The 24,178-nt window shown below is 48.7% G+C and overlaps 1 protein-coding gene across 2 annotated transcripts; it reads left to right on the top strand.

Annotated features, from left to right (window-relative positions):
- Positions 1-403: 403 nt before the first annotated feature.
- On the top strand, positions 404-23,911 carry CMBL (carboxymethylenebutenolidase homolog). 2 transcript variants are annotated; one of them, XM_055554946.1, is made up of 6 exons: positions 404-540; positions 11,888-12,121; positions 15,426-15,533; positions 19,127-19,269; positions 22,238-22,329; positions 23,162-23,911. In XM_055554946.1, the coding sequence occupies exons 2-6, from the start codon at positions 11,907-11,909 to the stop codon at positions 23,339-23,341; spliced, it is 738 nt and encodes a 245-aa protein (XP_055410921.1). In that variant the 5' UTR covers positions 404-540; positions 11,888-11,906; the 3' UTR covers positions 23,342-23,911. The 2 variants fall into 2 exon arrangements, with proteins under 2 accessions (XP_055410921.1, XP_055410920.1); XM_055554945.1 differs by lacking the exon at positions 404-540 and adding an exon at positions 4,146-4,401.
- The last annotated feature ends 267 nt before the right edge of the window (positions 23,912-24,178 follow it).

Here is a 24,178-nt window from a genome sequence, read left to right on the forward strand (position 1 = left end):
GGTGGGCTGCTGTCGCACAGAGTCGGACATGACTGAAGCGACTTAGCAGCAGCAGCAGGGGGATAGTGAGGGGCAGGGAGATCTGGCGAGCTGCACAGTCCATGGGGTCGCAAAGAGTCAGATACGACTTAGCCACTGAACAACAACAAAGGAATCACAGGCCTCCGGAACCAACCATACATGTAAATTCCAGGGGCTCGCGGTCTTCATCCTCCTGGTCGACCTCCCTCCTCCCTCCCTCCTCCTCCCTCCCTCCTCCTCCCTCCCTCCTCCTCCTCCCTCCCTCCTCCTCCCTCCAGGTCTCCCCGCCCCGCCCTCCGTCTCCGGCCTTCCTGGAGGCTGGAATCCTGGACGGCCACTGGCCCGCCGGGATCCCGCCGCACTTCGTCACCGCGTCCACTTCCGTCTCGGCCGAAGGCGCCTCCCACCTCGGCTGGTCCCCGACCGGCTCCCCTGGGTCCCGCAGGGCTGCGGCGCTGCCCTCTCCTGTCCGGTCTCCTTCTCGCGGGGTGGACAGCGGTCTTCAGGCGGCTGGAGGAGGTAAGTGTGTTTTGCTGGCCTGAGGACCGTGCTGCAGGTCGGCGCTGTTCTGACTTGCGTGCGTGCGTCCGCAGGAGGCAAAGGAGGTCTTTGGCATATGTGCACAGAGAATGAACCTATCCAATTCACTCTCAACACCTGCTTACAGCAAAGCAGGACATTGTCCCTTGCAGGACCGCCACCCCGCCATCGTGCTTTGGAGTGTTTTCCTGTACTACATTTTCACTGTACATTTTGAAAAGAAAGTTGAACTCATACTCTGCATAAATTTGCAATCTTTTTTTTCCCCATGAAACACCATGTCACAATCCTTTCCTGTATGCTATTAAATACTCTTCGTGCCTGTGTTCCTACAATTGAACATTTTGGTTGTAAAGTTCTTCCTACTAATGTAAAAGTGTGCGGGAGGGAAATGAGCATACCCGGGTCCAGTCCGTTCTCCACACTTTGAAGCATTTATTAACGGGTGATGGAGAAGGGAGTGACAACCTACTCCAGTATTCTTGCCTCGGAAATCCCATGGACAGAGAGGAGCCTGGCGGGCTACAGTCCATGGGACCGCAGAGAGTTGGACACTAAGCAACTTAGTGTGATGTTAAAAGAGACTGGGGCTGGTCTAGGAGCGTGGCATCCTGGGTGCTGGCTGGGTCCTGCCAGCAGAGACTGTACAGTTCCCGCTGGGCCACGTGTGTCAGGAGGTGAGGCCCAGGCCTTGCTGACACTGGGCCCTGTGATTTAGGGCCTCTTGCTGATGGGAATGCCACCTGTTGTTTTCAAAGCCCATTTAAAGTAAGGTGGTCAGAAGTGAGCCTTGTGGGTATCAGTGGGAATGCCATCTGGGCCTCGCCACAGTCCAAGAAAAGGCCAAAGGCAGGCGTCTGGTTGCCAAGTTCACAGGCCAATCTAGCCTCATCCCATCTTGTTTTCTAATTAATGTTCTCAAGACTGTGTACCCTCTGGAAAATGCAGCCCTGACTGTGTGTGTGCATCAGTCATGCAGTGGTATCCGTGTAGCCCGCTGGTCTCCTCTGTCTGAGGAATTCTCCAGGCAAGAATACTGGAGTGGGTTGCCATTCCCTTCTCCAGGGGATCTTCCAGACCCAGGGATTGAACTCAGGTCTCCTGCATTCCTGGCTGATTCTTTACTGTTTGAGCCACCAGGGAAAGCCATGTTTACTGAAAAACAAAAATAACTGGAGGAGTTGATGTTCACAGGACCATCTCTAAGGGTAGAGACTGGAGATCGAGTGCCCTGCAAATTCCAATGTTTACCCTTAAAGGAAGCCCCCCAGGCTTTCCCGGCAGCCACCTTCATGGTCCTGTAACATTCCTCAGTGTTGCTTTCCATGTCTTTGCAGGGGTTTCCATCTCTAAACCTCTGAGGCTGCTGGCACTTTATTCCTTGACTTCTTTGCTAGTTACATTTCCCTCGATGCCAATTGGCTTCTCTCATTGAGATCTGCTTCTCTGTCTCTGTTAGAGAATCTTCATTGCTTTGAGAAGTGTGACTCCCGAGTTATTTAAATCCTTGGGAGTATGAAAGCAGGAACTAGCTTTACCACCCCTTTCTCTCATCTTCTGCCCTCCAGTGAGAAAAGGAGAGTGTTCAGTTACACAGTTAAAGGGTACTTTTCCGCGAAAGGCAAAATCGTGAACTGAACTGAATACAAACATGAGCATATGCTAAAGATTCCGTTTTATTCATTAATGAGGGAACTAGGCAAGTGTTATCATTGCTTCAAAAGAAGAAGTCAAGAAGCACACATTCATAAGGAGTAAAAGAATGCCTCCGGAAGGTGCATCTTAGGGGAGGAGGGAGGACACAGCAGTCCCTTGACTTTGCAGATGGAACACGCCCCAGGGATCTCCGTGGGTCTGCTGCTGCTGCTAAGTCGCATCAGTGTCTGACTCTGTGCGACCCCATAGACAGCAGCCCACCAGGCTCCTCCGTCCCTGGGATTCTCCAGGCAAGGACACTGGAGCAGGTTGCCATTTCCTTTTCCAATGCATGAAAGTGAAAAGTGAAAGTGAAGTTGCTCAGTCGTGTCTGACTCTTTGCGACCCCATGGACTGCAGCCTACCAGGCTCCTCCATCCATGGGATTCTCCAAGCAAGAGTACTGGAGTGGATTGCCATTGCCTTCTCCCTCTGTGGGTCTAGATTTGTAATTTGGTGGAGACATTTGCTGTGTGAAGGAGGACTGGAGGGTGTTAGAGAAAAATTTAATCATTCGTGATGCTTGTTAAAAAACGGTAAGGTAGAGTTATTCAGGACCACTGTGATAGCTGTAGGGACCACTCCAGCAGGATTTTGCAGTAGGAGAGAGGCAAAGGGCTTTAACTCCAAATGTCAGGAAAAGTGGGAATTTCTAGCCAGAGAGCAGAGTAGGGGTCAGTGGATGAAAACAAGGGGATTCCGGCTTAAGCTGACCTAACAGGATTCTTACAGAAGATGATCCAGGGTGAGCAGACATCCCCTGGGGGGTGGTGGAGGAAGAGGAACTGAGTCAGATACGGAGAGTGGGGGCTGAACCGACTTAGCCGAGAGTCTTACTAACACTGCATGAAGCCCAAAGTCAGAGCCTGGCTGAGAAGAGAGTTCAGAGGGTCCTGACTGGAGTCGGATCAAGGAGAGCATCTTTGTCGAGGGATGAGAAAACCGGTTTGTAGAAGGTGGCTCTTGCAGTCATTCACAGTTGTGTGGGATCTTGCATGGATGTGGTGGGCGGATCGTGGGCTTCGCTGCTGCATTTTGGGTGGCCTTGCCAAAAGAAATGTGCCCCTCGGGGTCTCCCCTGCTGGGGTCTGTCCTGGCCACCCCTGGTGTCATACAGAGGACTCTGACTTCTGGAGGCGTCTGCGGTGAAGACCGCAGATCTGATCTCGGCGTGGCTGGTACGTGTGGCTAAGCCCACCTGCCATGATCCAGAAAAGCCCTTCTTGGTACATTTTATGAGGCCCCCACCATAGGTGTCAGCCCACAGTTCGATCCCCTTACAGGAGGAAACCTTATCACTCACCATGACCTTGTCATGTCATTGGAGGAACTCTGTTTCAGTGGAAAAGTACCCGTCAACTGTAGCACACCCTCTGAGCTGTATGGTTCCAGCCCTGTTCACTGTATTGGAGCTGTTCTGCAGCTCTGTGAATGTTGGGGGTTGCTGATAGGTTTGTAAATTCTGTCCTGTCTGGTGATAAACTAATTGGCTTCCTCCCCTATGGTGGAAAAATTGGTTTGGTTTCCACGTACAGTTCATCTCCAGACCCCTCTCCTGGGTAGACGTCTGTGCCCTTTCCTTTTCCCCTTAGGCCCCGTTACAACATCTGCTTTATTTCCTCTTATTACACGAGTAATGCACAAGCCTTAACATGAAGTCTTTTTGATAACTCTTTGGGAGTCATAATAGTTTTACTTTGTTTCCTGAAAATTATGTTGTAACAAGTGTGTACTTGGGGGGTGGGGTGAGGGAAGGGCCCAAATCTTAAACTGTCTGTGCAGAAAATTTATGTCTAGTACAGTCAGTCGAGCGTCAAGGGCACGTTTCCCAAGGCTCTGGCTCACAGAGAAACTGTCTGCCCTGCTCGCCGTGGCCTTGGGCTGGGGCACACAGGCTGGGCTGGGCTGCTGTGCCACGTGAAGGCTCTGGCAGGAGTCCAGCCTTCGTGTGTGGCATGGCCAAGCCTTCCCTGGCCACCAGCCCTTTCTGCGGGAGAAAGACCTTTCGGGATCAGCCCAGAGAGCGGCTCTCTTGGCTGTAAACATTCCTTTTGGAAAGTGGATAGCGGTGGAAAGTCAAGGAAAAAGATTCTGATTCGAGGTTGCTACTTTTCTGCTGTCTTGCATCCTCATTGGACTGCCCAGGTAAGAAATTAGCCGGAGGAATTGCTCTTCAAGAAACCGTGTGCAGTGGTACATGAAATTCACTGGTACTATTGCTCTGATTTCTCTTACTAATCCTCGTTCTATAATGTCGTTTACGGAAGCAAAGCCATGAAAGGTACAGTCAGATTTTTCTACGATCCAATGGCCCACTCTGTTTGTATTTTTTCTGGTTTCCAGAGCTCTGCTTAGCAGGCAGTCTTGTTGTTGTTGTTGTTTTTAGTCTGACTCTTTGCAACCCTGTGGACTGTAACTCGCCAGCTCTGTCCGTGGGATTTCCCAGGCAAGAATACTGGTGTGGGCTGCCATTCCTTTCTCCAGGGGATCTTCTCGACCCAGGGATCAAACCCGAGTCTCCTGCATTGGCAGGTAGATTCTTTCCTACAAAGCCACCAGGGAGGTCGTCAAATGACTAACTCTTAATTTCTCTTTCCTTAAAATATATTTATTGCTAGTTATGAACATTTAGAATCTGGTAGAAAGTACAGGATATCATGTAACAGCCACCTATAGTTACATGACACAGATTTAAGATATGAATATTTTGTCCTATGTACTTGAAACCAGAACTTAAAAAAAAATTTATTTATTTATTTGATTTTGGCTGTGCTGCGTCTTCGTTGCTGCACATGATTTTCTCTAGGTGCCGCGAGTGTGGGCTCCTCTCCAGTTGCACTGGGAGGGCTTCTCACTGAGATGGCTTCTTGCTGCGGAGCGCAGGCTCGAGGGTGCTTGGGTTTCAGTATTGCAGTCCATGGGCTCAGAAGTTGCAGTCCGTGGGCTCTACAGCACAGGCTTAGTTGTTCTGGTGCATGGGCTTAGTTGCTCCGCTGCATGTGGGATCTTCCTGGATCAAGGATTGAACCTGTGTCTCCTGCATTTTCAGGCAGATTGTTTACCCCTGAGCCACCAGGGAAGCCCCAAATCAAAGCTTTTTAAGGAAATAAGATGTAGCAAATACAGTTAAAACCAATAGTCTCCATCCCTTACCTCCTGACAATAACCACTGTGTAATGTGTGGTGTGTTTTATTCCCATGTGTTACACTTTTCCTACAGTGTTTAATGGAGTATTATTATTTGGAGGTCTTAGTATTTGTTTAGCATCAAAAAGCCATTGTCTTTTTATAAAGCATTAGATTTCGAGATTGAACATTTTGGTACATATGTATGGAGTTTGTTCACTGAACTTGCAGTGTCCTTTATAAGAATGGATTAGCTTCCTACAGCTGCTGTAACAAATCACCACGAACTGGGTGATTTAAGACAACAGAAACTTACTCTCTCATTGTCCGGAGGCCAGAAATCTGAAATGAAGATGTTGGCAGGGCCATGCTGTTCCTGACACCTGTAAAGGAGAGTTTTTCCTTGTCTCTCTCCTGGCTTCTGGTGGTGGCTGCGGTCTTTGGCGTTCCTTGGCGTGTAGATGCCTCACTCCAGCCTCCGCCTGTTGTCCCGTGACTGTCCTTCCTGTGTGCCTATACTACTACTACTAAGTCGCTTCAGTTGTGTCCGACTCTGTGTGACCCCATAGACGGCAGCCCACCAGGCTCCCCGTCCCTGGGATTCTCCAGGCAAGAACACTGGAGTGGGTTGCCATCTCCTTCTCCAATGCATGAAAGTGAGAAGTGAAAGTGAAGTCGCTCAGTCGTGTCCGACTCTTCGCGACCCCATGGATTGTAGCCTACCAGGCTTCTCCGTCCATGGGATTTTCCAGGCAAGAGTACTGGAGTGGGGTGCCATTGGCTTCTCCGCTTCTAAGGACACCAGTCATTAATTTTATTAACACCCACCCTCCTCCAGGATGTTGTTGTTCGGTCTCTCAGTCATGTCTGACATTTTATGACCCCATGGACTGCAGCATGCCAGGCTTCCCTGTCCTTCACTCTCTCCTGGAGTTGGCTCAATCATGTCCGTTGAGTCGGTGATGCCATCCAACCATCTCATCCCCTGTTGTTCCTTTCTCCTCCTGCCGTCAATCTTTCCCAGCATTAGGGTCTTTTCCAATGAGTTGACTCTTCCCATCAGGTGGCCAAAGTATTGGAGCTTCAGCTTCAGTATCAGTCCTTCCAATGAATATTCAGGGTTGATTTCCTTTAGAATTGACTTCCTTGCTGTCCAAGGGACTCTCAGGAGTCTTCTCCAGCACCGCAATTCGAAAGCATCACTTTTCTGGCACTCAGCCCTCTTTATGGTCCAGCTCTCATCTCTATACATGACTATTGGAAACACCATAGCTTTGACTATATGAACCTTTGTTGGCAAAGTAATGTCTCTGCTTTTTAATATGCCGTCTAGGTTGGTCATAGCTTTTGTTCCAAGGAGCAAGCGTCTTTTAATTTCATGGTTGCAGTCACCATCTGCAGTGATTTTGGAGCCCAAGAAAATAAAGTCCTTCACTGTTTCCATTTTTCCCTATCTATTTGCCATGAAGTGATGCGACCAGATGCCATGATCTTGATTTTTTGAATGTTGAGTTTTAAGTCAGCTTTTCCACTCTCCTCTTTCACCTTCATCAAGAGATTCTTTAGTTCCTCTTCGTAACCTGGTTACCTCTGCAAAGAACTTATTTCCAAATAAGGCCACTTTCATAGGTTCTGTGGGTTCAGACTTGAACAGTATCTTTGGAGGGGGACATGATTTAACCCATGACAGTGAGTAAATGACAGTGTATCCTATTCTTCTCCTGATGGTCCTTAGATTGTTTGCATAGGTTGCTTGAAATTGTTGCTACATCTTGATGGCAAGAACAGTCTTCCACATCCTCTGCGGGTGTGCGCAGGTGAGCACATACACACATATGCATGAATTTCTCCAGGGAGTACACCCAGTGGGGGATTTCTGGGTTGCATTGTTGCCTTTGCTGACCTGCTTCCCAAAGTGTGTAGCAGTTTTTACTCCCTTCCTCCTCCCTACACGGACATCATATCTTGGTGCTAAAAGACTTATTGCTGATCTGCAAGAGGTAAAATGGTATCTTGTGTTGTTCTTAGTATAATTTCCTTAAATACCATTGAGGTTGAGTGTATTTTCATATGTTTACGGACCATTCAGGTATATCCTGTTATGAATTGCCTATTCATACCTTTGGAGCATTTTCTATTGGAGTTGTCTTTTTCTTGTTAATTTCTAACAATTCCTCATGTATTTTATCTGGATACAACAGCCCCTGCTTTGAAAAGAATAACTTCATTTAGTCTGTATCTTTTTTCCTCACTTTTTTTAATGGAACCTTTTATCTTACAGTGTTTAAAATTTTAATGAGAGTTTGAAAGCTTTTTGTTGTGGAACATCTAAAGTGTGTATGGAAGTCCAGAGACTAGTACAACGGACCCTCCTGAACCCCTCACGTCCAGCACTGTCAGAACTTGGACACTCTCTGCCACCGTCATGGCCCTACTGGGAGAGCCCCAGACTTTTGGTCATTTTATCAGTATATGTGTTAGCATGTTGCTATAAAAGCTAGGACTCATTAAACCGAAACTTTTGCTGATATAATACCATTCCTCTTTCCCTCTCCCCACCCCCACCATTAAAATGATTCTCAATATCACCAAAAATACACAGTCCGTTGATTTTCTCCAATCTTTTCCAAGTATTTATTTACTTACTTGGCTGTGCCGGGTCTTAGTTGCAGCATGTGGGATCCAGTTTCCTGATCAAGGGGTTGAACCCAGGCCTCCTGCATTGGGACTTCGGAGTCTTAGCCACTGGACCACCAAGGGAGTCCCCCCAGTTTTCTCATTAAGTGTTTTTTTAGACTTGGTTACATCAGCACCTTCTTGCACTTAGAACAGTAGACAGCACTTCAGCACTTCCCATGAAACCACCAGCAAAAAGCACAGAATTACAAAAGACGTGGCTCTAAATAGACCACGAGAAGGACACTTGTTCACAGCATGAGAGCTGAAACAGGAAGTGAGAGCGCAGCCTTGTTCAACCTTGGCTGGGAACGCACGTCTCAGTGGCTCAGATTTTTCACAGCTCTACACAGACCTGCAGATGACGCAAAAGCCCTGAAAGTATTGATTTTGGCCTTCTGAGTAAATGTAGCAAGTAGGCAAGTTCATGAATATAGAATCTGCAGATCATGAGGTTCGACTGTGTGTGCTGATCACTCTCAAATGCATGTCTTCAGCCTAGCCCCGGCCCTGAACTTGTCATCCAACTGTCCGCTCAGGGTGTCTCAGAGCCATTTCAAACTCTCACGCCCCAGACTGAAGTCCTGGTCTCAAACCTGCTCTGTCTCACTCTCCCCTTCCCGTTGAGACCTTCTGTCCCTTCCCAGTTGCTCAAGCAAAAGACCTAGTCACCCCTGACTCTTTTTGGTCAAGGACCCTACCCATGCCATCTGTCAACAAAACCAGTTGGCTGCACCTGAAAAATCTACTCAGCCCCTGACTGTTCTCCCTCTTTTCTCCATTGCCCCTCTTGCAGAAATAATTTGGCTTTTCCTCCATATTAGATGGGAGCTTTTGGAGGATGCTGGGAAGTGGAATATCCCCCACCGCCCTCCCTGATCTTTCTGTTCCAGTTACACTGTTCCTTGTTGTTCTTCAAAAACTGAAAGAAAGGATGCCCCGGGTGGCTCAGTGGTAAAGAATCCACCTGCCGATGCAGGAGACATGGGTTCAATCCCCGATCCGGAAACATCCCACATACCACAAAGCAACTAAGCCCGTGTGCCACAACTATTGGGTCTGTGCTCTGGAGCCCAGAAGCCGCAACTACCGAGCCCATGTGCGGTGACTCCTGAAGCCCACATGTCCTAGAGCCTGTGGTCACAGGAGAAGCCCGCACACTGCACGTAGAGAAAAGCCCGTGCAGCAGTGAAGACCCAGCACAGCCAAACACACACACACACACAGAAAGCAAGCCAACTTGTATACTGATCACCTAGATTCAGTAAGTGTTTGCAGCTTGCCATAACTGCTTTATGTGTCTATATGTGTGTCTGTACATGTCTGTTTGATGAATGATTTGAGGGTAAACTTCAGATGTTGATACTTCATCCCCTTCTTGAACATACATCTTCTAAAATTAAGAATGTTCACCTGCATAACTATCACACCAAAGAAACTTAATATTAATTCATAATATCAACTATCATCCATATTCATTTCCTTGATTATTCCCCAAATGTCTGTTATAGATCTTCTTTTAAAAATAATTTTATTTCATTTATTTATATATTTTACTTGTTTATAATTTTATGTATTTTATTTATTTCTGCTGGGTCTTCGTTGCTGCTCAGGCTTTTCTCTAGTTGTGGGGAGTGGCAGCAGCTCTTTGTAACGATGTGCAGGCTTCTCCTTGCAGCGGCTTCCCTTGCTGTGGAGCGTGGGCCTAGGGATCGCGGGCTTCAGGAGTCGAGGTGCACGGGCTCAGTGGCTGTGGCTCCCCAGCTCTAGAGCGCAGGCTCTGTTGTGACGCATGGGCTTAGCTGCACCGAGCCATGTGGGATCATCCTGGATCGGGGATTGAAGCCACGTCTCCTGCATGGGCAGGCGGATTCTTTACCAGAGTCACCAGGGAAACCCTGTAACTGTTCATAATTTGGAACCAAGATGTAGTCAAGACTCACACAGTGCATTTGGTTTTATTTCTCTTTAATCTCTTTTAATCTCCTGCTGCCTCATCCTTTATTTTTTCTTTTCCATTGATTTCTAAAGTTAGGAATGTTTCCCTCTCTTGTGTTCTGTATATTTGTCAGTTTTTTTTCTGTGTCCAAATTTAATAGCATGAAGTTGTTCATACTATCTGAGTTTTAATAGGAAAAATATGTACATTTTTCATTCCTTGTGCTGTTATGTTGTTGTTATGTGTCTTTGTCATTCTGTCCTTTTTACTGATCTGGTTTCCTGGAGATATACCTGTTTTATAACTTCAAAAAAACTCAGATTTTAATCATTTTCTGTTTTCTTCATTGTTTATTTTCATCTCATTATTTTCTTCTTTGGGGTTTATTCTGTTTTTTTCCCCTCACTTTTTTTTTTTTTAAGCTGAGCTTTAAGGGATCTTAGTTCCCTGACCAGGCATTGAACCCAGGCCCCCTGCAGTGGAAGCTTGGAGTCCTAACCACTGGACTACCAGGGAAGTCCCTTCTCTCACTTCATGAATTGGATTCTTAGCTTATTTCTGTTCTTTCCTCTTGTCAATTACATATACTTTAAGAGGATCAGAGAATGCCATCCTTAAATATGCCATTTGGGCGTATTGATTATTTTGAGCTGAAGGCAACTGAGAAACAGCAGATGAAAAAAAGAGTTGTTTTTCACCCCCACTTTCTGCTTTTCTGCTTAAAATTAGGCCATAACTACCCCACCCCCACCCCTGCCCAATGAGAGGAGCAACTCTTATCACCAGAGATGAAAAGCTGTCACTGAGACGAGTCTGAATTAACGCACTGGGCTCAAAGATCCTTTTCTTTTTATCAATTCCCCATGTCTTTCCTGGTCACATCTCCACAATTTATCACCCTTTGTTAAAATGGTATATAAGCCATGTGTCTCCTTCTTGGGCTTTCACTTCTTTTCTGCAAAGCCCCTGTGTACTCATTAAAAACATTAATAACATGTATGCTCTCTCTCCTGTTAATCTGCCATTTTTTAAAAAGGAAAGTTTATTGAAGTATGATATATTCACTCCTTTAAAGTGTACAGTTTGATTGATGCTGAAGTATTGAACTAGGTAGCCACCACCAAAACCAAGATATAGAACATGTCCATCACCCCAATAAGTTCCCTGTCCCTTCGCAGTCAGTCAGTCTTCTTCCACTCCCAGCCTCTGGCAATAGTGATTTAATTTCTTTCTCTATTACTTTACCTTCCCTGGAATGTCATAGGGGCTTCCCTAGTGGCTCAGCGGTAAGGAATCTGTCTGCCAATGCTGGAGATGCGGGTTCAGTCTCTGGATCAGGAAGATCCTTTGGAGTAGGGGCTGGGCACCTACCCCAGTATTCTTGCCTGGGAAATCTTTCCTATGGACAGAGGAGCCTGGTGTGCTGCAGTTCATGGAGTTGGGTTGCAGAGTTGTACATGACTGAGCATGCATGCACATACTCTTGTGCTTCTAGTGTTTGTAATGGGAGTGGATTCTGATCAGCCTTGATCTTATTACCCAGAACTAGAAGTGATCATTGACTTCGTGCCTGAATACACTTCACTGGTGGCTCCGTGGTAAAGAATCTGCCTGCCAGTGCAGGAGATGTGGGTTTGATCCCTGGGTCAGGAAGGTTCCCTGGAGAAGGAAATGGCAACCCACTCCAGTATTCTTGCCTGGAGAATGCCATGAACAGAGGAGCCTGGCAGGCTGTAGTCCATGGGGTGGCAAAGAGTCGGACACAGCTGAGCAACTAAACAACAACATAGTTAAAATTAATTTCCCCTGTACTCTTGATTTCGTTTACTCATTGTTTGTAAGCTTTGGCTTTGCACCACTCAGAGTATAATGCCTGTTCTCTCCCTGTAGCCCAACCTGAGTACCTCCAATGGCTAACGAAGCTTATCCTTGTCCGTGTGACATTGGCCATAGAATAGAGTATGGAGGGCTGGGGCATGAAGTTCAAGTGGAGCACATCAAGGCTTATCTCACCAAATCCCCCGTGGACGCTGGCAAAGCTGTGGTTGTCATTCAGGATATATTTGGCTGGCAGTTGCCCAACACCAGATATATGGCTGACATGATTGCAGGAAATGGATACACGTACGTATGAAATTGTGGTTTTTTTTTTTTTGGCTTAAATTCATGTAAATTTCTGTATTTTGTTTCCTTCAAAGGAAACAAAACCAAAAAACCCTGACTGTGTTCTGACATACATTATCTATTTTCTTATCTCACTGAAAAGAAAAAAGGAAGTGAAGTCACTCAGTCGTGTCCAACTCTTTGTGACCCCATGGACTGTAGCCTACCAGGGTCTTCTGTCCAAGGAATTTTCCAGGCAAGAGTACTGGAGTGGGTTGCCATTTCCTTCTCCAAGGGGATCTTTCCGACCCAGGGATCGAACCTGGGTCTCCTGCATTGCAGGCAGATGCTTTACCGTCTGAGCCACCAGGGAAGCCCTTAAAATGGAGAATGTCATATGATAGCCAATATCCAATGGAAGCCAACTGCTCCCAACTCAATCTCTGGCCTTCAGATCCTCTTTGGTTGGCTGGCTGTGTAGACCTGCCGGATGCTGAGAGAGTTATTTCCCCATGTGGGGCCCCACATAGACACTAGTGCAGGACAGCTGGGACAGAAGTCAGCAACTCCGAAACAGACCCATTACTTGGCTCCTGAAGCATCTCTACCTGGGGTCAGCTTTCACACACAGGGCGCCCATGGTTATCCTGGTCTAAACGCAAACTATCATGTCAGAGTGAGACCTCCCTCACCTCCCGAAGGTCATCTCTTGGTCACATTGCGTGGCCATGGCCACCTTTGGTGAATGCTGGCATCTGTGTGCTCCCCACCGCCCTGGTGTTAGGAGTAGCTTCAGTAAAGCTTCCCTGAGAGCTCAACTGGCAAAGAATCTGCCTGCAATGCAGGAGACCCCGGTTTGGTTCCTGGGTCGGCAAGATCCACTGGAGAAGGGATAGGCTTCCCACTAGAGTGTTCTTGGGCTTCCCTGGTGGCTCAGCTGGTAAAGAATCCGCCCGCAATGCAGGAGACCTGGGTTCGATCCCTGGGTTGGGAAGATCCCCTGGAGAAGAGAAAGGCTACCCACACCGGTATTCTGGCCTGGAGAATTCCATGGACTGTATAGTCCATGGGGTTGCAAAGAGTTGGACACGACTGAGTGACTTTCACTTTCTTTTCAATAAAGCTTGCAGGAGAGAGGGGAGGGACCCTTCCTTCTGTCCAGCTTCGCTAAGTGTAATGCCCAGCAAGCCCTGAGTGTGGTGTGCTCTGATTCCCTTTGTTTTCTCAAGAAGAGAAGCTGCAAAGCAAAGGGAGCCCCTGCCTGGTTTTCCTACAAGGAGAACCCATTTAAAGGGTGCATGCCCACTGACGCGTGATGTGGATTTACTGTTGACTGGAGAGAGGGTCTTCATTTGACTTTTCCCGTTTTCGTGCCCTCAGGTTTCTTTTTGAAGATGTGTGCTTAGTCGCTCGGTCATGTCTGACTCTTTGCGATCCCATGAACTATAACCTGCTGTGCTCCTCTGTCCAGGCAAGAATACTGGAGTGGGTTGCCATGCCCTCCTCCAGGGGATCTTCCCAACCCAGGGATGGAACCCAGATCTCCCACATTGCAGGCAGATTCCTTACCAGCTGAGTCACCAGGGAAGCCTCTTGAAGATGAAGCAGCTTAACTCTCCAGGGGCTACCCCAGTATAAAAACAACAGCCAATCCTGGTTGCCTTCTGGCTCAGCCAGACCGTGGGCTAGGGTGAGGTCCTGGGCAATTGCCTTTCATCCTCCCAACAACTCTGCCGAGGCGGGGCTGTTGCAGTTCTCATTTTGCTGGTCAGAAAACTGGGGCATGAAGGCAGAGGTCTTGGGGGCCCTAGGTCACCTGCTGTGACCAGGAGGCTGGATATTATGGAGGCTTCTATTGTCTCAGTTCTGTTCAGGTCAGTCGCTCAGTCGTGTCTGAATCTGTGACCCCATGGACAGCAGCATGCCAGGCTTATCTGTCCATCAGCAACTCCCGGAGCTCGCTCAAACTCATGTCCATCGAGTCGGTGGTGCCATCCAACCATCTCATGCTCTGTCATCCCCTTCTCCTCCTGCCCTCAATCTTTCCCAGCATCAGGGTCTTTTCTACTGAGTCAGTTCTTCGCATCAGGTGGCCAAAGCATTGGAGTTTCAGCTTCAGCATCAGTCCTTCCAATGAGTATTCAGGACTGATTTCCTTTAGGATGGACTGGTTCAGGTGGGTCCATTAGCTGGAGATGGAACATAAAAATTGGGTAAAGACGCCTGTGGCTTACAAAGCCCTTCATACTTGTCTGTTTTCCCTTCAGAATAGTTTTCTGAGGTTGGGTGGTGCTTGACGGCATCTCTGTCGGATCAAGAAAAAAGCTGAAAGTGATTAAGTGACTTCTTAAGGTTCCAGGGGGGCTTCCTTGGTGGCTCAGTGGTAGAGTCCACCTGCCGATGTAGGAGATGAGGGTTTGATCCCTGGGTTGGGAAGATCCCGTGGAGGAGGAAATGGCAACCCACTCCAGTATTCTTGCCTGGGGAGTTCCATGGACAGAGGAGCCTGGCGGGCTACAGTCCATGGGGTTGCCAAAAGGGAAAAAGTTGGACATGACTTCACAACAACATAAGGTTTCAGGGCAGAACGGGGCAGTACTGGGACCTGAACTTAGATTCTTCTGACCCGATTTCAGTGTTCTTCCTCCCACCCCACCCCCTACCCCCGCAGGAGGAGGAGCTGTGTTCCTCTGTCCATGGCCGTGACCTTTACTTTAGGAACTGGGTCTCTGGCTGGAGCCACGTTGCCCAGTCTCTGGGCTGATGCTCGTGGAAGGTTGACATGCCTGAAATGACCATGGAAGGCTGATGTGGACCCTACAAGCCATCTTGTCCGCTCCTCAGCCCTTTTAGAGCCTGCCCAAGACCAGACCCTCCAGGCGGGAGATTGTGCCCCGTTGGCCTCTTGAGAGGAGGCTGAGAAATTGCTTGGTCATGGTGACTGGCCCACTCAGAGGTGTGCCCGTTGGCCTGAGGCTAACTCAAAAGGCCTGCCGAGAGGTGCGGCTCCCCAGGGGTAGGTGCCACCCAGAACCTTTGTCCCCGGTGTCACACCTCATGGGCATTGTGCTGAGGCAGGCGTTTCGGGGGGGTTGGGCTCTGATCAGGCTGCTGGCGGCCCGTGCACCTTGGGTCGTGAAATCCGAGATGCTGTGGCCTGGGGCCAGCTGGCCTGTTTGCCGTGATCACAGTCTGCCCGGTGGCCACTGCTTTTTCTTTTCCCGTGGTCCAGGACCGCCAGCACGCCAGGTTTCGTAAGGAAGGTAAACAGAGACCGAGTCCCAGCAGCTCCGACACTAAGACGGGCGGCTCTCCTATTTTACAGAACTATTGTTCCAGACTTCTTTGTCGGGCAGGAGCCATGGCACCCCTCGGGGGACTGGTCCACCTTCCCGGAGTGGTTGAAGACAAGAAATGCCAGAAAGATTGATAAGTAAGTTTACGAGTGTGTCACCAGCCGGCATGGCAGTCTTGGTGGAGCCCCCAGGGACCCAGGAAGCAAGAGGCTGGAGGGAGGGGAGGGTCTGGCTTCTCCATCATGTAGGACCTTAGAGGCCGCTGCTCACCGAGTCCTTCCTGAGGCAGGAAGACAAGGTCTATGCAGTGGAGGGGTAGAACCCCACAGGCACCCTGCCGCCGGCAAGCTCACTTGCTTTGCCTTCTGGGAAATTCTTCATGGTGAGGATGCTGAGGGAGCTTTCTTGAAGTCCCTGGGGTGCCCTCTCCCTTGGGCTCTTGGGGGCCATATATCAACACGCCTTCCTCCCCCTCGGGCCGCAGAACCGCTTGAAACAACAGGCAGAGAAGAAGAGAGACTTGAGAAAACCTCAGGCCCGTTTCTGCTCAGCGGATCGGAAACGAAGCCTTGAGTGCTGTTGTCCTCCCCCAGCGATCCTCCCCACCTCCCTGGGGAAACTGCGGGTCTTTAGACCAGACTCGCCAGACCAGGGCTGCTGTCTTGCCAGGGTCCAGGGAACAGTGGGAAGAAAAGTGGGGGGCGGGAAATCTCCCAGATTGCAGCCTTTCATTGAATTGGCTCCAGCCAGTCCAGAAGCAAGGACCAGAGTGCTCAGCTGCCACTCGGATCCCTTCTCTGTCTGGAGGGTGAAGAATGGAGCCGGGGGAAGAGGCAGGATGTTCTCCAGGACCAAGCTCCTCCTGAGTTAGAGACCTGAGTCCCAGGCAAACTACTCCACCATCCCTAGGCCTCGTCTCCCATCACTGGACTTTGTCCCGCTACACACGTGAGCCTCGTGTTTGATAAGTTGCCCCCAAGCCCAGGCTGGGGCAAGTGCAATAACAAGGCTCCCTGCCTGTGGCTGCCTGGTCCCCGGACTCTCTGCTCCTCTAGAGCTGACCCCGGGCTGCAGGCCCCTCCGTCCCCCGACCCGGGGGACCCTACGCTGACCCCTGCCCCCAGCCCCCAGGGGCCCGAGAATGGAGCTGGCATCAAACAAATGTGTGGAGATGGGCATCTCGGGGATACCTTCTGAGCTCTGGATCAGCCTTTGCTCAGAGTCAGAAGATACCTCCCCAGCCTATCTATCTGCTGTCCGCTGCAGCTCCTCGACCCCGCCTCACTCCCCATGCTCCCCGGGGTTCTGTTCTGGTCACCCCCACTCTGGGTGCCTGTGTGGAGCAGCTGTGCCGCTCTATGGCTTAGGCCAGGGTCTCCCTCGGGCCCCTGCACAGTCCATCAGTCTGGGGAAATGCTGCAGGCTGCCCTGGGAGCTCCCCTCTTGCTGGAGCGTATCAGCAAGTAGTAACAACCTCAGAGTCTCACTGCGGGGGAGACCAGGGCCAGCGGCTCCCTTTGGAATTGCCTCTAGGGTGTGAAGCACCTTGTCTTGCGTCCCATCCTGGGGAATCTCACTGCAGGGGTACAGAGGCCCGGCTCCTTCACCCCAAGCTGGGGGACCCTCAGAGGTCACCCCAGCTCCAAGCTCCCCGAGGAGCCAGTTGAGGCTTTTGTAGAGACTGTGCCACTCCCCACTTTCTGTCCCCATCCTGCTTTCTCCCTTCCCCAGGATGGACCCTGAGATCACTGGGGACCCAAGCTCCCACACATTTATCCATTTCCAGGCCTCCCTCCCAGGGGTTCAAGCTGCAAGCCGAAGAAAAACAAAATAAGCAGAGTTAAGAGTAAATTAGAAGTCGAAACACAAGAAAAAGAAAACCCAAGAGCCTGGGACATGACTGTGAAACAGCTTTGCGTGTGGGGTGGGCTGGAGAAACTAGTTAGGACGTTTTGAGGAAGAGCCCACGGGGCTGCCTCGTGTTTGTGAGCTCAGATCTGGGTGGTCCTTTCTGGCAGGCATCAGAGCAGCCCAGAGGAAACCCTTCTCAGGGGATAAGGAGAACCACACCTTTTCAATCAAAATGAGACATAAAATGCAAGCACTAATTTGGAAAGTAGACTGAAGTCCTTGTGCCTGGTCAAGTCTTTTGTTTGAAAGAAAAGCCATCTTGAACTTACTGCTTAAGCAGTCATGGGATTTATTGGCTGACAGAACCGAAAAGAGGGAGTTTCTGGCTCTGAGCAGAGGCTGATCCGTAGCTTGGAAGGTATCCCCGCGATTCGACCTCCACACCCTTGTCTGATGCTGGCTCCATTCTCGGGCGGCGTTTGCCTCTGGATGACAAGCTGGCTGCAGCAGCCCCAGCCTCCTGTTGACTTTTCTTCTGGCAACCCAGCAGAATTCCCATTTTGTCCTGATGGTTATGACTGGGTCACAAGTCCATCCTTGAACCAATTATTGTGGCCAGAGATCGCTTATGCTCTGACTGGCCAGGCCTGAGTCACATATTACACTCCTGGAACCAAGGCCCCCAAGGTATATGGACCAAGAGAGATTCTCTTAAAGCTAAATCCTGGTGTTCCCGGGAAAGTGGGGAATATTCGCAGCAACAAGAGCAAAGAAAGGGTCACTCGAGTCGGTTGAAGAATTTTTACAGAAATGCCCTCTTCCTTCTTGTCCCCTCCAATTAAGGCACTTATTCTTGCATTTGAGAAAAACCAAAAGGACACAAACAATGGCTTATTCCATTTCATTTTGCAGAATTCCTCAGTTACTGCTCTTCTAACATTGTGAAAACTACTTGCACCCAGAATGGTATGATACAAACGTTTAAATATGTTCCAAGATATCTCATGATTAAAGGAGAAAACAAGTGCAAGAGAATTGTTTTCTCTCTCCCGTTCTTTATCCTTAATTGCAAACAGACAGCATTTCTTTCTTATCAGAACAAGCAGAACTTTCTGGGCATGGCTTGCAGCCCTACCTCCATTTTGGCATCTTGCGTCTAAAAAAAAAAGCTGTATGAGTTCCAAACGACCAATTTGCAAATGAGCCATTTGCTAGAGGAGGGCCCCTGTCCCGGGTCCCCTCGGGCTTGCCTTGTCTTTGTGGCTTTCCCGACACCGCTGGGCTCCTGGGCACCAGAGGAAAGAGGCGAGGCAGAATTAAAGTGTTGGTCAGGGAGCACAAAGGTGCCCGGTCAGACAGGGCTGGGGAGCTGCCTCCTGTTGCGGCTGGGCCCTCCTGGGGAGGAGAGAGAGGAGCAGGAGGGTGCTTTCCGGGGCAGGACTTGGATTGAGCTGCGTCGTTGGCTTGGGTTCCGAGGCTGTGGGAGGCTGTTGCTCAGGCTTGTCCTGTTTGTGCCGCCCTGTCGGGTGGTTGGAAGAGGCTGGGCTTGGCAGGGAGACTTCCCGGGGGATAGGGCACTGGTTACTCATCAGCTGGGCAGGAGGGCACGGCTCTGAAGGTAGGGATCTCAGAGCCTCCCGGAACAGCTGCTGACAAAGCCCTGTAACCATTGGCATTTGCTGCCCGGCTCGCTTTCAGGGGGCCTCCACCTTTTTTTTTTTTGGCGGGGGCGGGGGGTGGGGGGTCGTGCTGTGCAACTTGCTGGATCTTAGTTCCCTGACCAGCGATTGAACCTGGGCCCTGGCAGTGGAGGTGCTGAGTTGTAACCACTGAACCACCCGGTTATTCCCCTTGAATGACTTTCCTTTCTGTTTCTTAGAGAGTTCGATGCAGTCTTGAAGTATCTGAAGCAACAGTGTCACGCCAAGAGAATCGGCGTTGTGGGATTCTGCTGGGGTGGAATTGCCGTTCATCACCTGATGTTGAAATACCCAGAACTCAGGGCAGGGGTGTCCATCTATGGTAAATCAGCCTTGTGTGTTTTTACACAGTGAAAACCGGAGGATGTGTTGAGTGACAATGGCCGCAAGCCTCTTCCCCAGCTGAGGGTCCCGAATGTAACACAAAACCCGGTTGTGTAGAGACGTTGTGCTGATCTTCAGGAAACGGTTTTAAAAATCTGAAGCTAGAGGCGGATGTGTGTTCTAGCTGACCAGAGGAAACAAGGGCCCGACAGCATGACTTTGGGGAAGCCCCCTAACCCAAGGGCTCAATTTTTTTCACTTAGGATGGAGGGGATAATGTTTCTTTCCACGATAACGGTTAATATCAAACAATAGCGTTAGTCACAGCTTTGAAAATATTTTTTTTCTAAGATATGAATTCTCAACTACTCACACATGTGTGCCCTCCTGCACACACACACACACACAAACACACACACACAGGTTTCCCAGGTGGCGCTAGTGGTAAAGAATCCTCCTGCGAATGCAGGAGACGCGAGAGATGCAGTTTGATCCCTGGCTTGGGAAGATCCCCTGGAGGAGGAAATGGCAGCCTACTCCAGTATTCTTGCCTGGAGAGTCCCCATGGACAGAGGAGTCTGGTGGACTGTTTAGTCCATGGGGTCGCAAAGAGTTGGACACGACTGAGCAGCTGAACACACATACATGAAGAAAGGGAAAACCCACTCTAAAATGTAAATAGCAACATAAACATTTCATCCAGATAGACCAAAAGTATCACAGCAGTGACATAAGAACGTTGTTATCTGTGTCAGTCAGTTCAGTCTCTCAGTCGACTCTTTGTGATCCCATGAACTGCAGCACTCCAGGCCTCCCTGTCCATCACCAACTCCCAGAGTCCACCCAAACCCATGTGCATCGAGTCGGTGATGCCATCCAACCATCTCATCCTCTGTCGTCCCCTTCTCCTCCTGCCCTCAATCTTTCCCAGCATCAGGGTCTTTTCACATGAGTCAGCTCTTCGCATCAGGTGGCCAAAGTATTGAAGTTTCAGCTTCAGCATCTGTGTACAGAAACACTATTAAGTTAGGATGTGAAACGTTTGATTTTGGCTTTTTTTCATAGTCGTATATTCCACAGTTATGCTAGAGATTCTTATTTCGCTTAATGGTTCCTCACTGTGGTATTTTCACTTACTTTTAGCATTTAAAAAGCCCTTTACCTGTTAACTTACACAAAGGTGTTAGTAAGTAGCTAGTTGCTGTACGCAATGGGGCTGGCCACCGTTGACTGCTCGCCGACGCCCCCTCGTGGCCGCTTCTGCGAAGTGCCAACTGCGGAGCCGAGCTGGTCTTAGAGCCCTGGAGTCTCCAACGGGGGTCCAGCCACCCAGCCTGGCCTTAACAGGATAGTGCAGAAAGCATGGCCTTCTTTCCCATGGCTCCTGACCTTCTAGAGAAGAATTTCAGCTAAAGGGAGGCTCTCCGGGTTACCTAACTTTGCTACAGAAAATGGGGACATTTTATCTCCTCCCTCCTAACCAGGATTCCCCATGACCACCCTCGAGTCAGGCTCCTCTGTGAGTCCTCTGTCTGCCTAGGTCCCGACCTTGGGCTCTGTCCTTGGCCCACTGGGTCAGTTTAGCAAGAATCCTCCACCCTTGATACGTGATCAGACTCCTCATGTCCCACCCTCGATGTCTTGTCACCCTGGCCTGCCTCCAGCAAGGAGAAAGTGTTAGTTGCTCAGTCCTGTTCGACTCTTTGTGACCCCAAGGACTCTCCATGGACTGTAACTCTGTCCATGGGATTCTCCAGGCCAGAATACTGGAGTGGGTAGCCTTTCCCTTCTCCAGGGGATCTTCCTGACCCAGGGATCGAACCCGGGTCTCCGGCACTGCAGGCGGATTCTTTACCGTCTGTGCCACCAGACGAAGCCCTGTCTCCAGCGAAGGCTTTGTCAAATGCTATCTGACCAGAATTCCCTTTCCGCTTGGTCCCTTGTGACTTTCCATCCACCAGTCCTCACCCTGCTTTATTGTCAGTAAATCCCTTTTGTCCTTACGGTGTGGTTGAGTCTGTTCTCCCTCCCCCACTGCAAATTCTCATTAAATAAAATCATCCATATCATGTTTAATAGGTGCCAGAATAATCTTTCCTTAAAGCTCCTCTTGAGCTTCCCTGACAGCTCAGCTGATAAAGAATCCACCTGCATTATGGGAGACCCCGGTTCAATCCCTGGGTCAGGAAGAGCCCCTGAAGAAGGGAAAGGCTACCCACTCCAGTATTCTGGCCTGGAGAATTCCATGGACTGTATAGTTCATGGGGTTGCAAAGTCAGACATGACTGAGCGACTTTCACTTAGAACTTCTCTTATTTCAAAATATCAATGGATGGCAAAACTTTTACGGATTTTCCTATAGGACTGAGCACACCCACAGTTGTCTGAATCAGTGAAGATTTTGACTAAATGATCTCTAAATTTCTGAAGGCACCTTTAGAAGGATAAAAGCTAATTATTATAAGTGACTCGCTAGGGCCCTGTGCCCTAAGTCCCCTAAGTCCCCGGGGACTTCATACGCTTGGTCTCATTTGAGCACAAATACCCCATCAAACACTGAAGTCAGAACCTCCGGGCTTGAGTAGACTGTGAGAAACTTCCAGAACAGCCCTGGTCTGATGGTCCAGGTTAGAAAGTTATCAGTTCTTAGTAAATGAAGGCACACTCCAGGAAGGAGCATTTTTCAGGCTGCTCCGCCGCATCTTTACCAGCCAGGCAGCCGGCAAGGTCTACAGTCATCATTTAATGACCTAATTCCTGGTGAGTGAGGTGGAGAGAAGGGAGAGCTGACTCAACAGCCTTCTCTTTGAGCCCAGTTGTATGGGCTAGGCCACTTCTGTGGAGCTGCTAAAAAATAAGAGAGATAAAACCCCCAAAGCACATGTGTTCCTTTGGAAAATCAAACTCACGTCATTTTCTGTGGCTCGTGTACGGGAATCACACCCTCGTGTCTGCCCCTTCTCCAGGCATCATCAAAGACGCTGAAGACGTGTACGTTCTGAAGAATCCCACACTGTTCATTTTTGCTGAAAACGATGCTGTGGTTCCTCTCGAGCAGGTAAGCTGGCATCTTGTTTAAGAGGATGACTTGACATTCGGGGAAGACATCCCAAAGGACTTGTGTGTTGCTCCAGATAGTTTTCAACATTGAAATTTTAAAAGTGGGTTTTCTTTGGGACGGATTGTAACCCTAGAGAGCTGCTGGCATGGCCCTGCCTCCCTGTCCCCCGTGTGTAACTGACCAATTACCATAAGTTCTCTGTCCTTGAAGACATGGCTTTGTTAAATCCAGTATGTTGATAAGGAAAAGGCAGAAGGGAACTGTGGTTCAAAGCAGTTGTTTGGAAATTACTGTGGTTATTCACAACCCTTGTTGTTCAGTCACCAAGTCATGTCCGACTCTTTGGGACCCCATGGACAGCAGCACGCCAGGCCTCCCTGTCCATCACCATCTCCTGGACTTTGCCCAAGTTATATCTATTAAATTGGTGATGCCATCCAAATACAATACATCATATTACAACCAATGCATTATATTAATGTTGAATATACATTTCAAACAACTTATATTTGAATCTACTGAAGTACAGATTGAATCCACTGAATATTATGTGGTCAAATAGATTGATATTTTGAGTAATATGTGAATATATTAATATAACTTCACAATAGTGGATGTATCATTTTTATCAACATACTGCTCTGAATTCTTTTTGCCAGAGGTTAGGATGGTGTCAGTTATAAAATTAAAAGTGAAAGCTTCATTCTAGCTCTGGCGCTTAAAGCATGGACGTTAAAGCTCTGTGATGAGCATTCAGGGAAGGAGTGGAGACTGGAACATATTGCTGGAGGGTTAATATCCTGTCTTCATGACATCTTTTGCCAACCAGGTCTCTTTGCTGACTCAGAAGCTGAAAGAGCACTGCAAAGTGGAATATCAAATTAAAACGTTTTCCGGGCAAACGCATGGTTTTGTGCATCGCAAGAGAGAAGACTGTTCTCCTGAAGACAAGCCGTACATTGACGAGGCGAGGAGGAACTTACTCGAGTGGCTGAACAAGTACGTGTAGCCACGGCCGAGGGCAAACTTTCTCCAAATAGCTCTCATTCGGAAATGTGCTTTGACATGCTTAGAACATTTTACTTTCACTTTACAGAAAATAAATCAAGGAATCCTGAAATTCATTGTGTCATTTGAAACACAAATTCAGAAGGAAAAGTTAATGTATGAAATACTTTCATTTTTAACATGTGCCCAAAATAAGATTTTTAACAACAGGTCAATACCTGAAGAATTTGGGCGATAGAATAATCCTAACTATTAGAAAAAAACCTAGAGGTCCCCAAGGAACACGTGACTAGGTTTGGCCTTCCTGGCCTTGAATTGAGCACATTCTCCAGAACAACTAAATTGGCGAAACCATGAAAAGCATGAAATGTAAACTCAGGTAGAGCAAAAGTCCACCTTCACTGTACTTTTATCTCTGACTTTACAGGAATGAATGTGTCATGATCATATACATATTGAGATTAAAGTAGTGTTCCATTGAACTAATTATATAAAGATTATAAACTTGATTTTTTGGGTTTTTGAACCTGTGGCTTTTTCTAAAATCTAATAAATGGTGGATGAGAGTTGCCATCTGGCTGTCTTGTGGTTTTTCAAACACGGCCGTTTTTGGGCCCCCGGGGTTGGAGCTGCATCAAAAACCGCTTCTGTGTTCAGCCAAGAGGCTGGCGGTGTCAGGGGTGAAGCTTCAGTGTTAACACTGAAATTCATTAAAATGAAATCAAAGCTAAGGGACTTCCCTGGTGGTCCAGCGGTTAAGAATTCATCTCTCCATGCAGAGGGGTGTGGATTCAATCCCTGGTTGGGGAGCTGAGATTCCCACATGCCTTGTGGCCCC

Source organism: Bubalus kerabau, chromosome 18, assembly GCF_029407905.1.
Source record: "Bubalus kerabau isolate K-KA32 ecotype Philippines breed swamp buffalo chromosome 18, PCC_UOA_SB_1v2, whole genome shotgun sequence".
Taxonomy (NCBI): domain Eukaryota; kingdom Metazoa; phylum Chordata; class Mammalia; order Artiodactyla; family Bovidae; genus Bubalus; species Bubalus kerabau.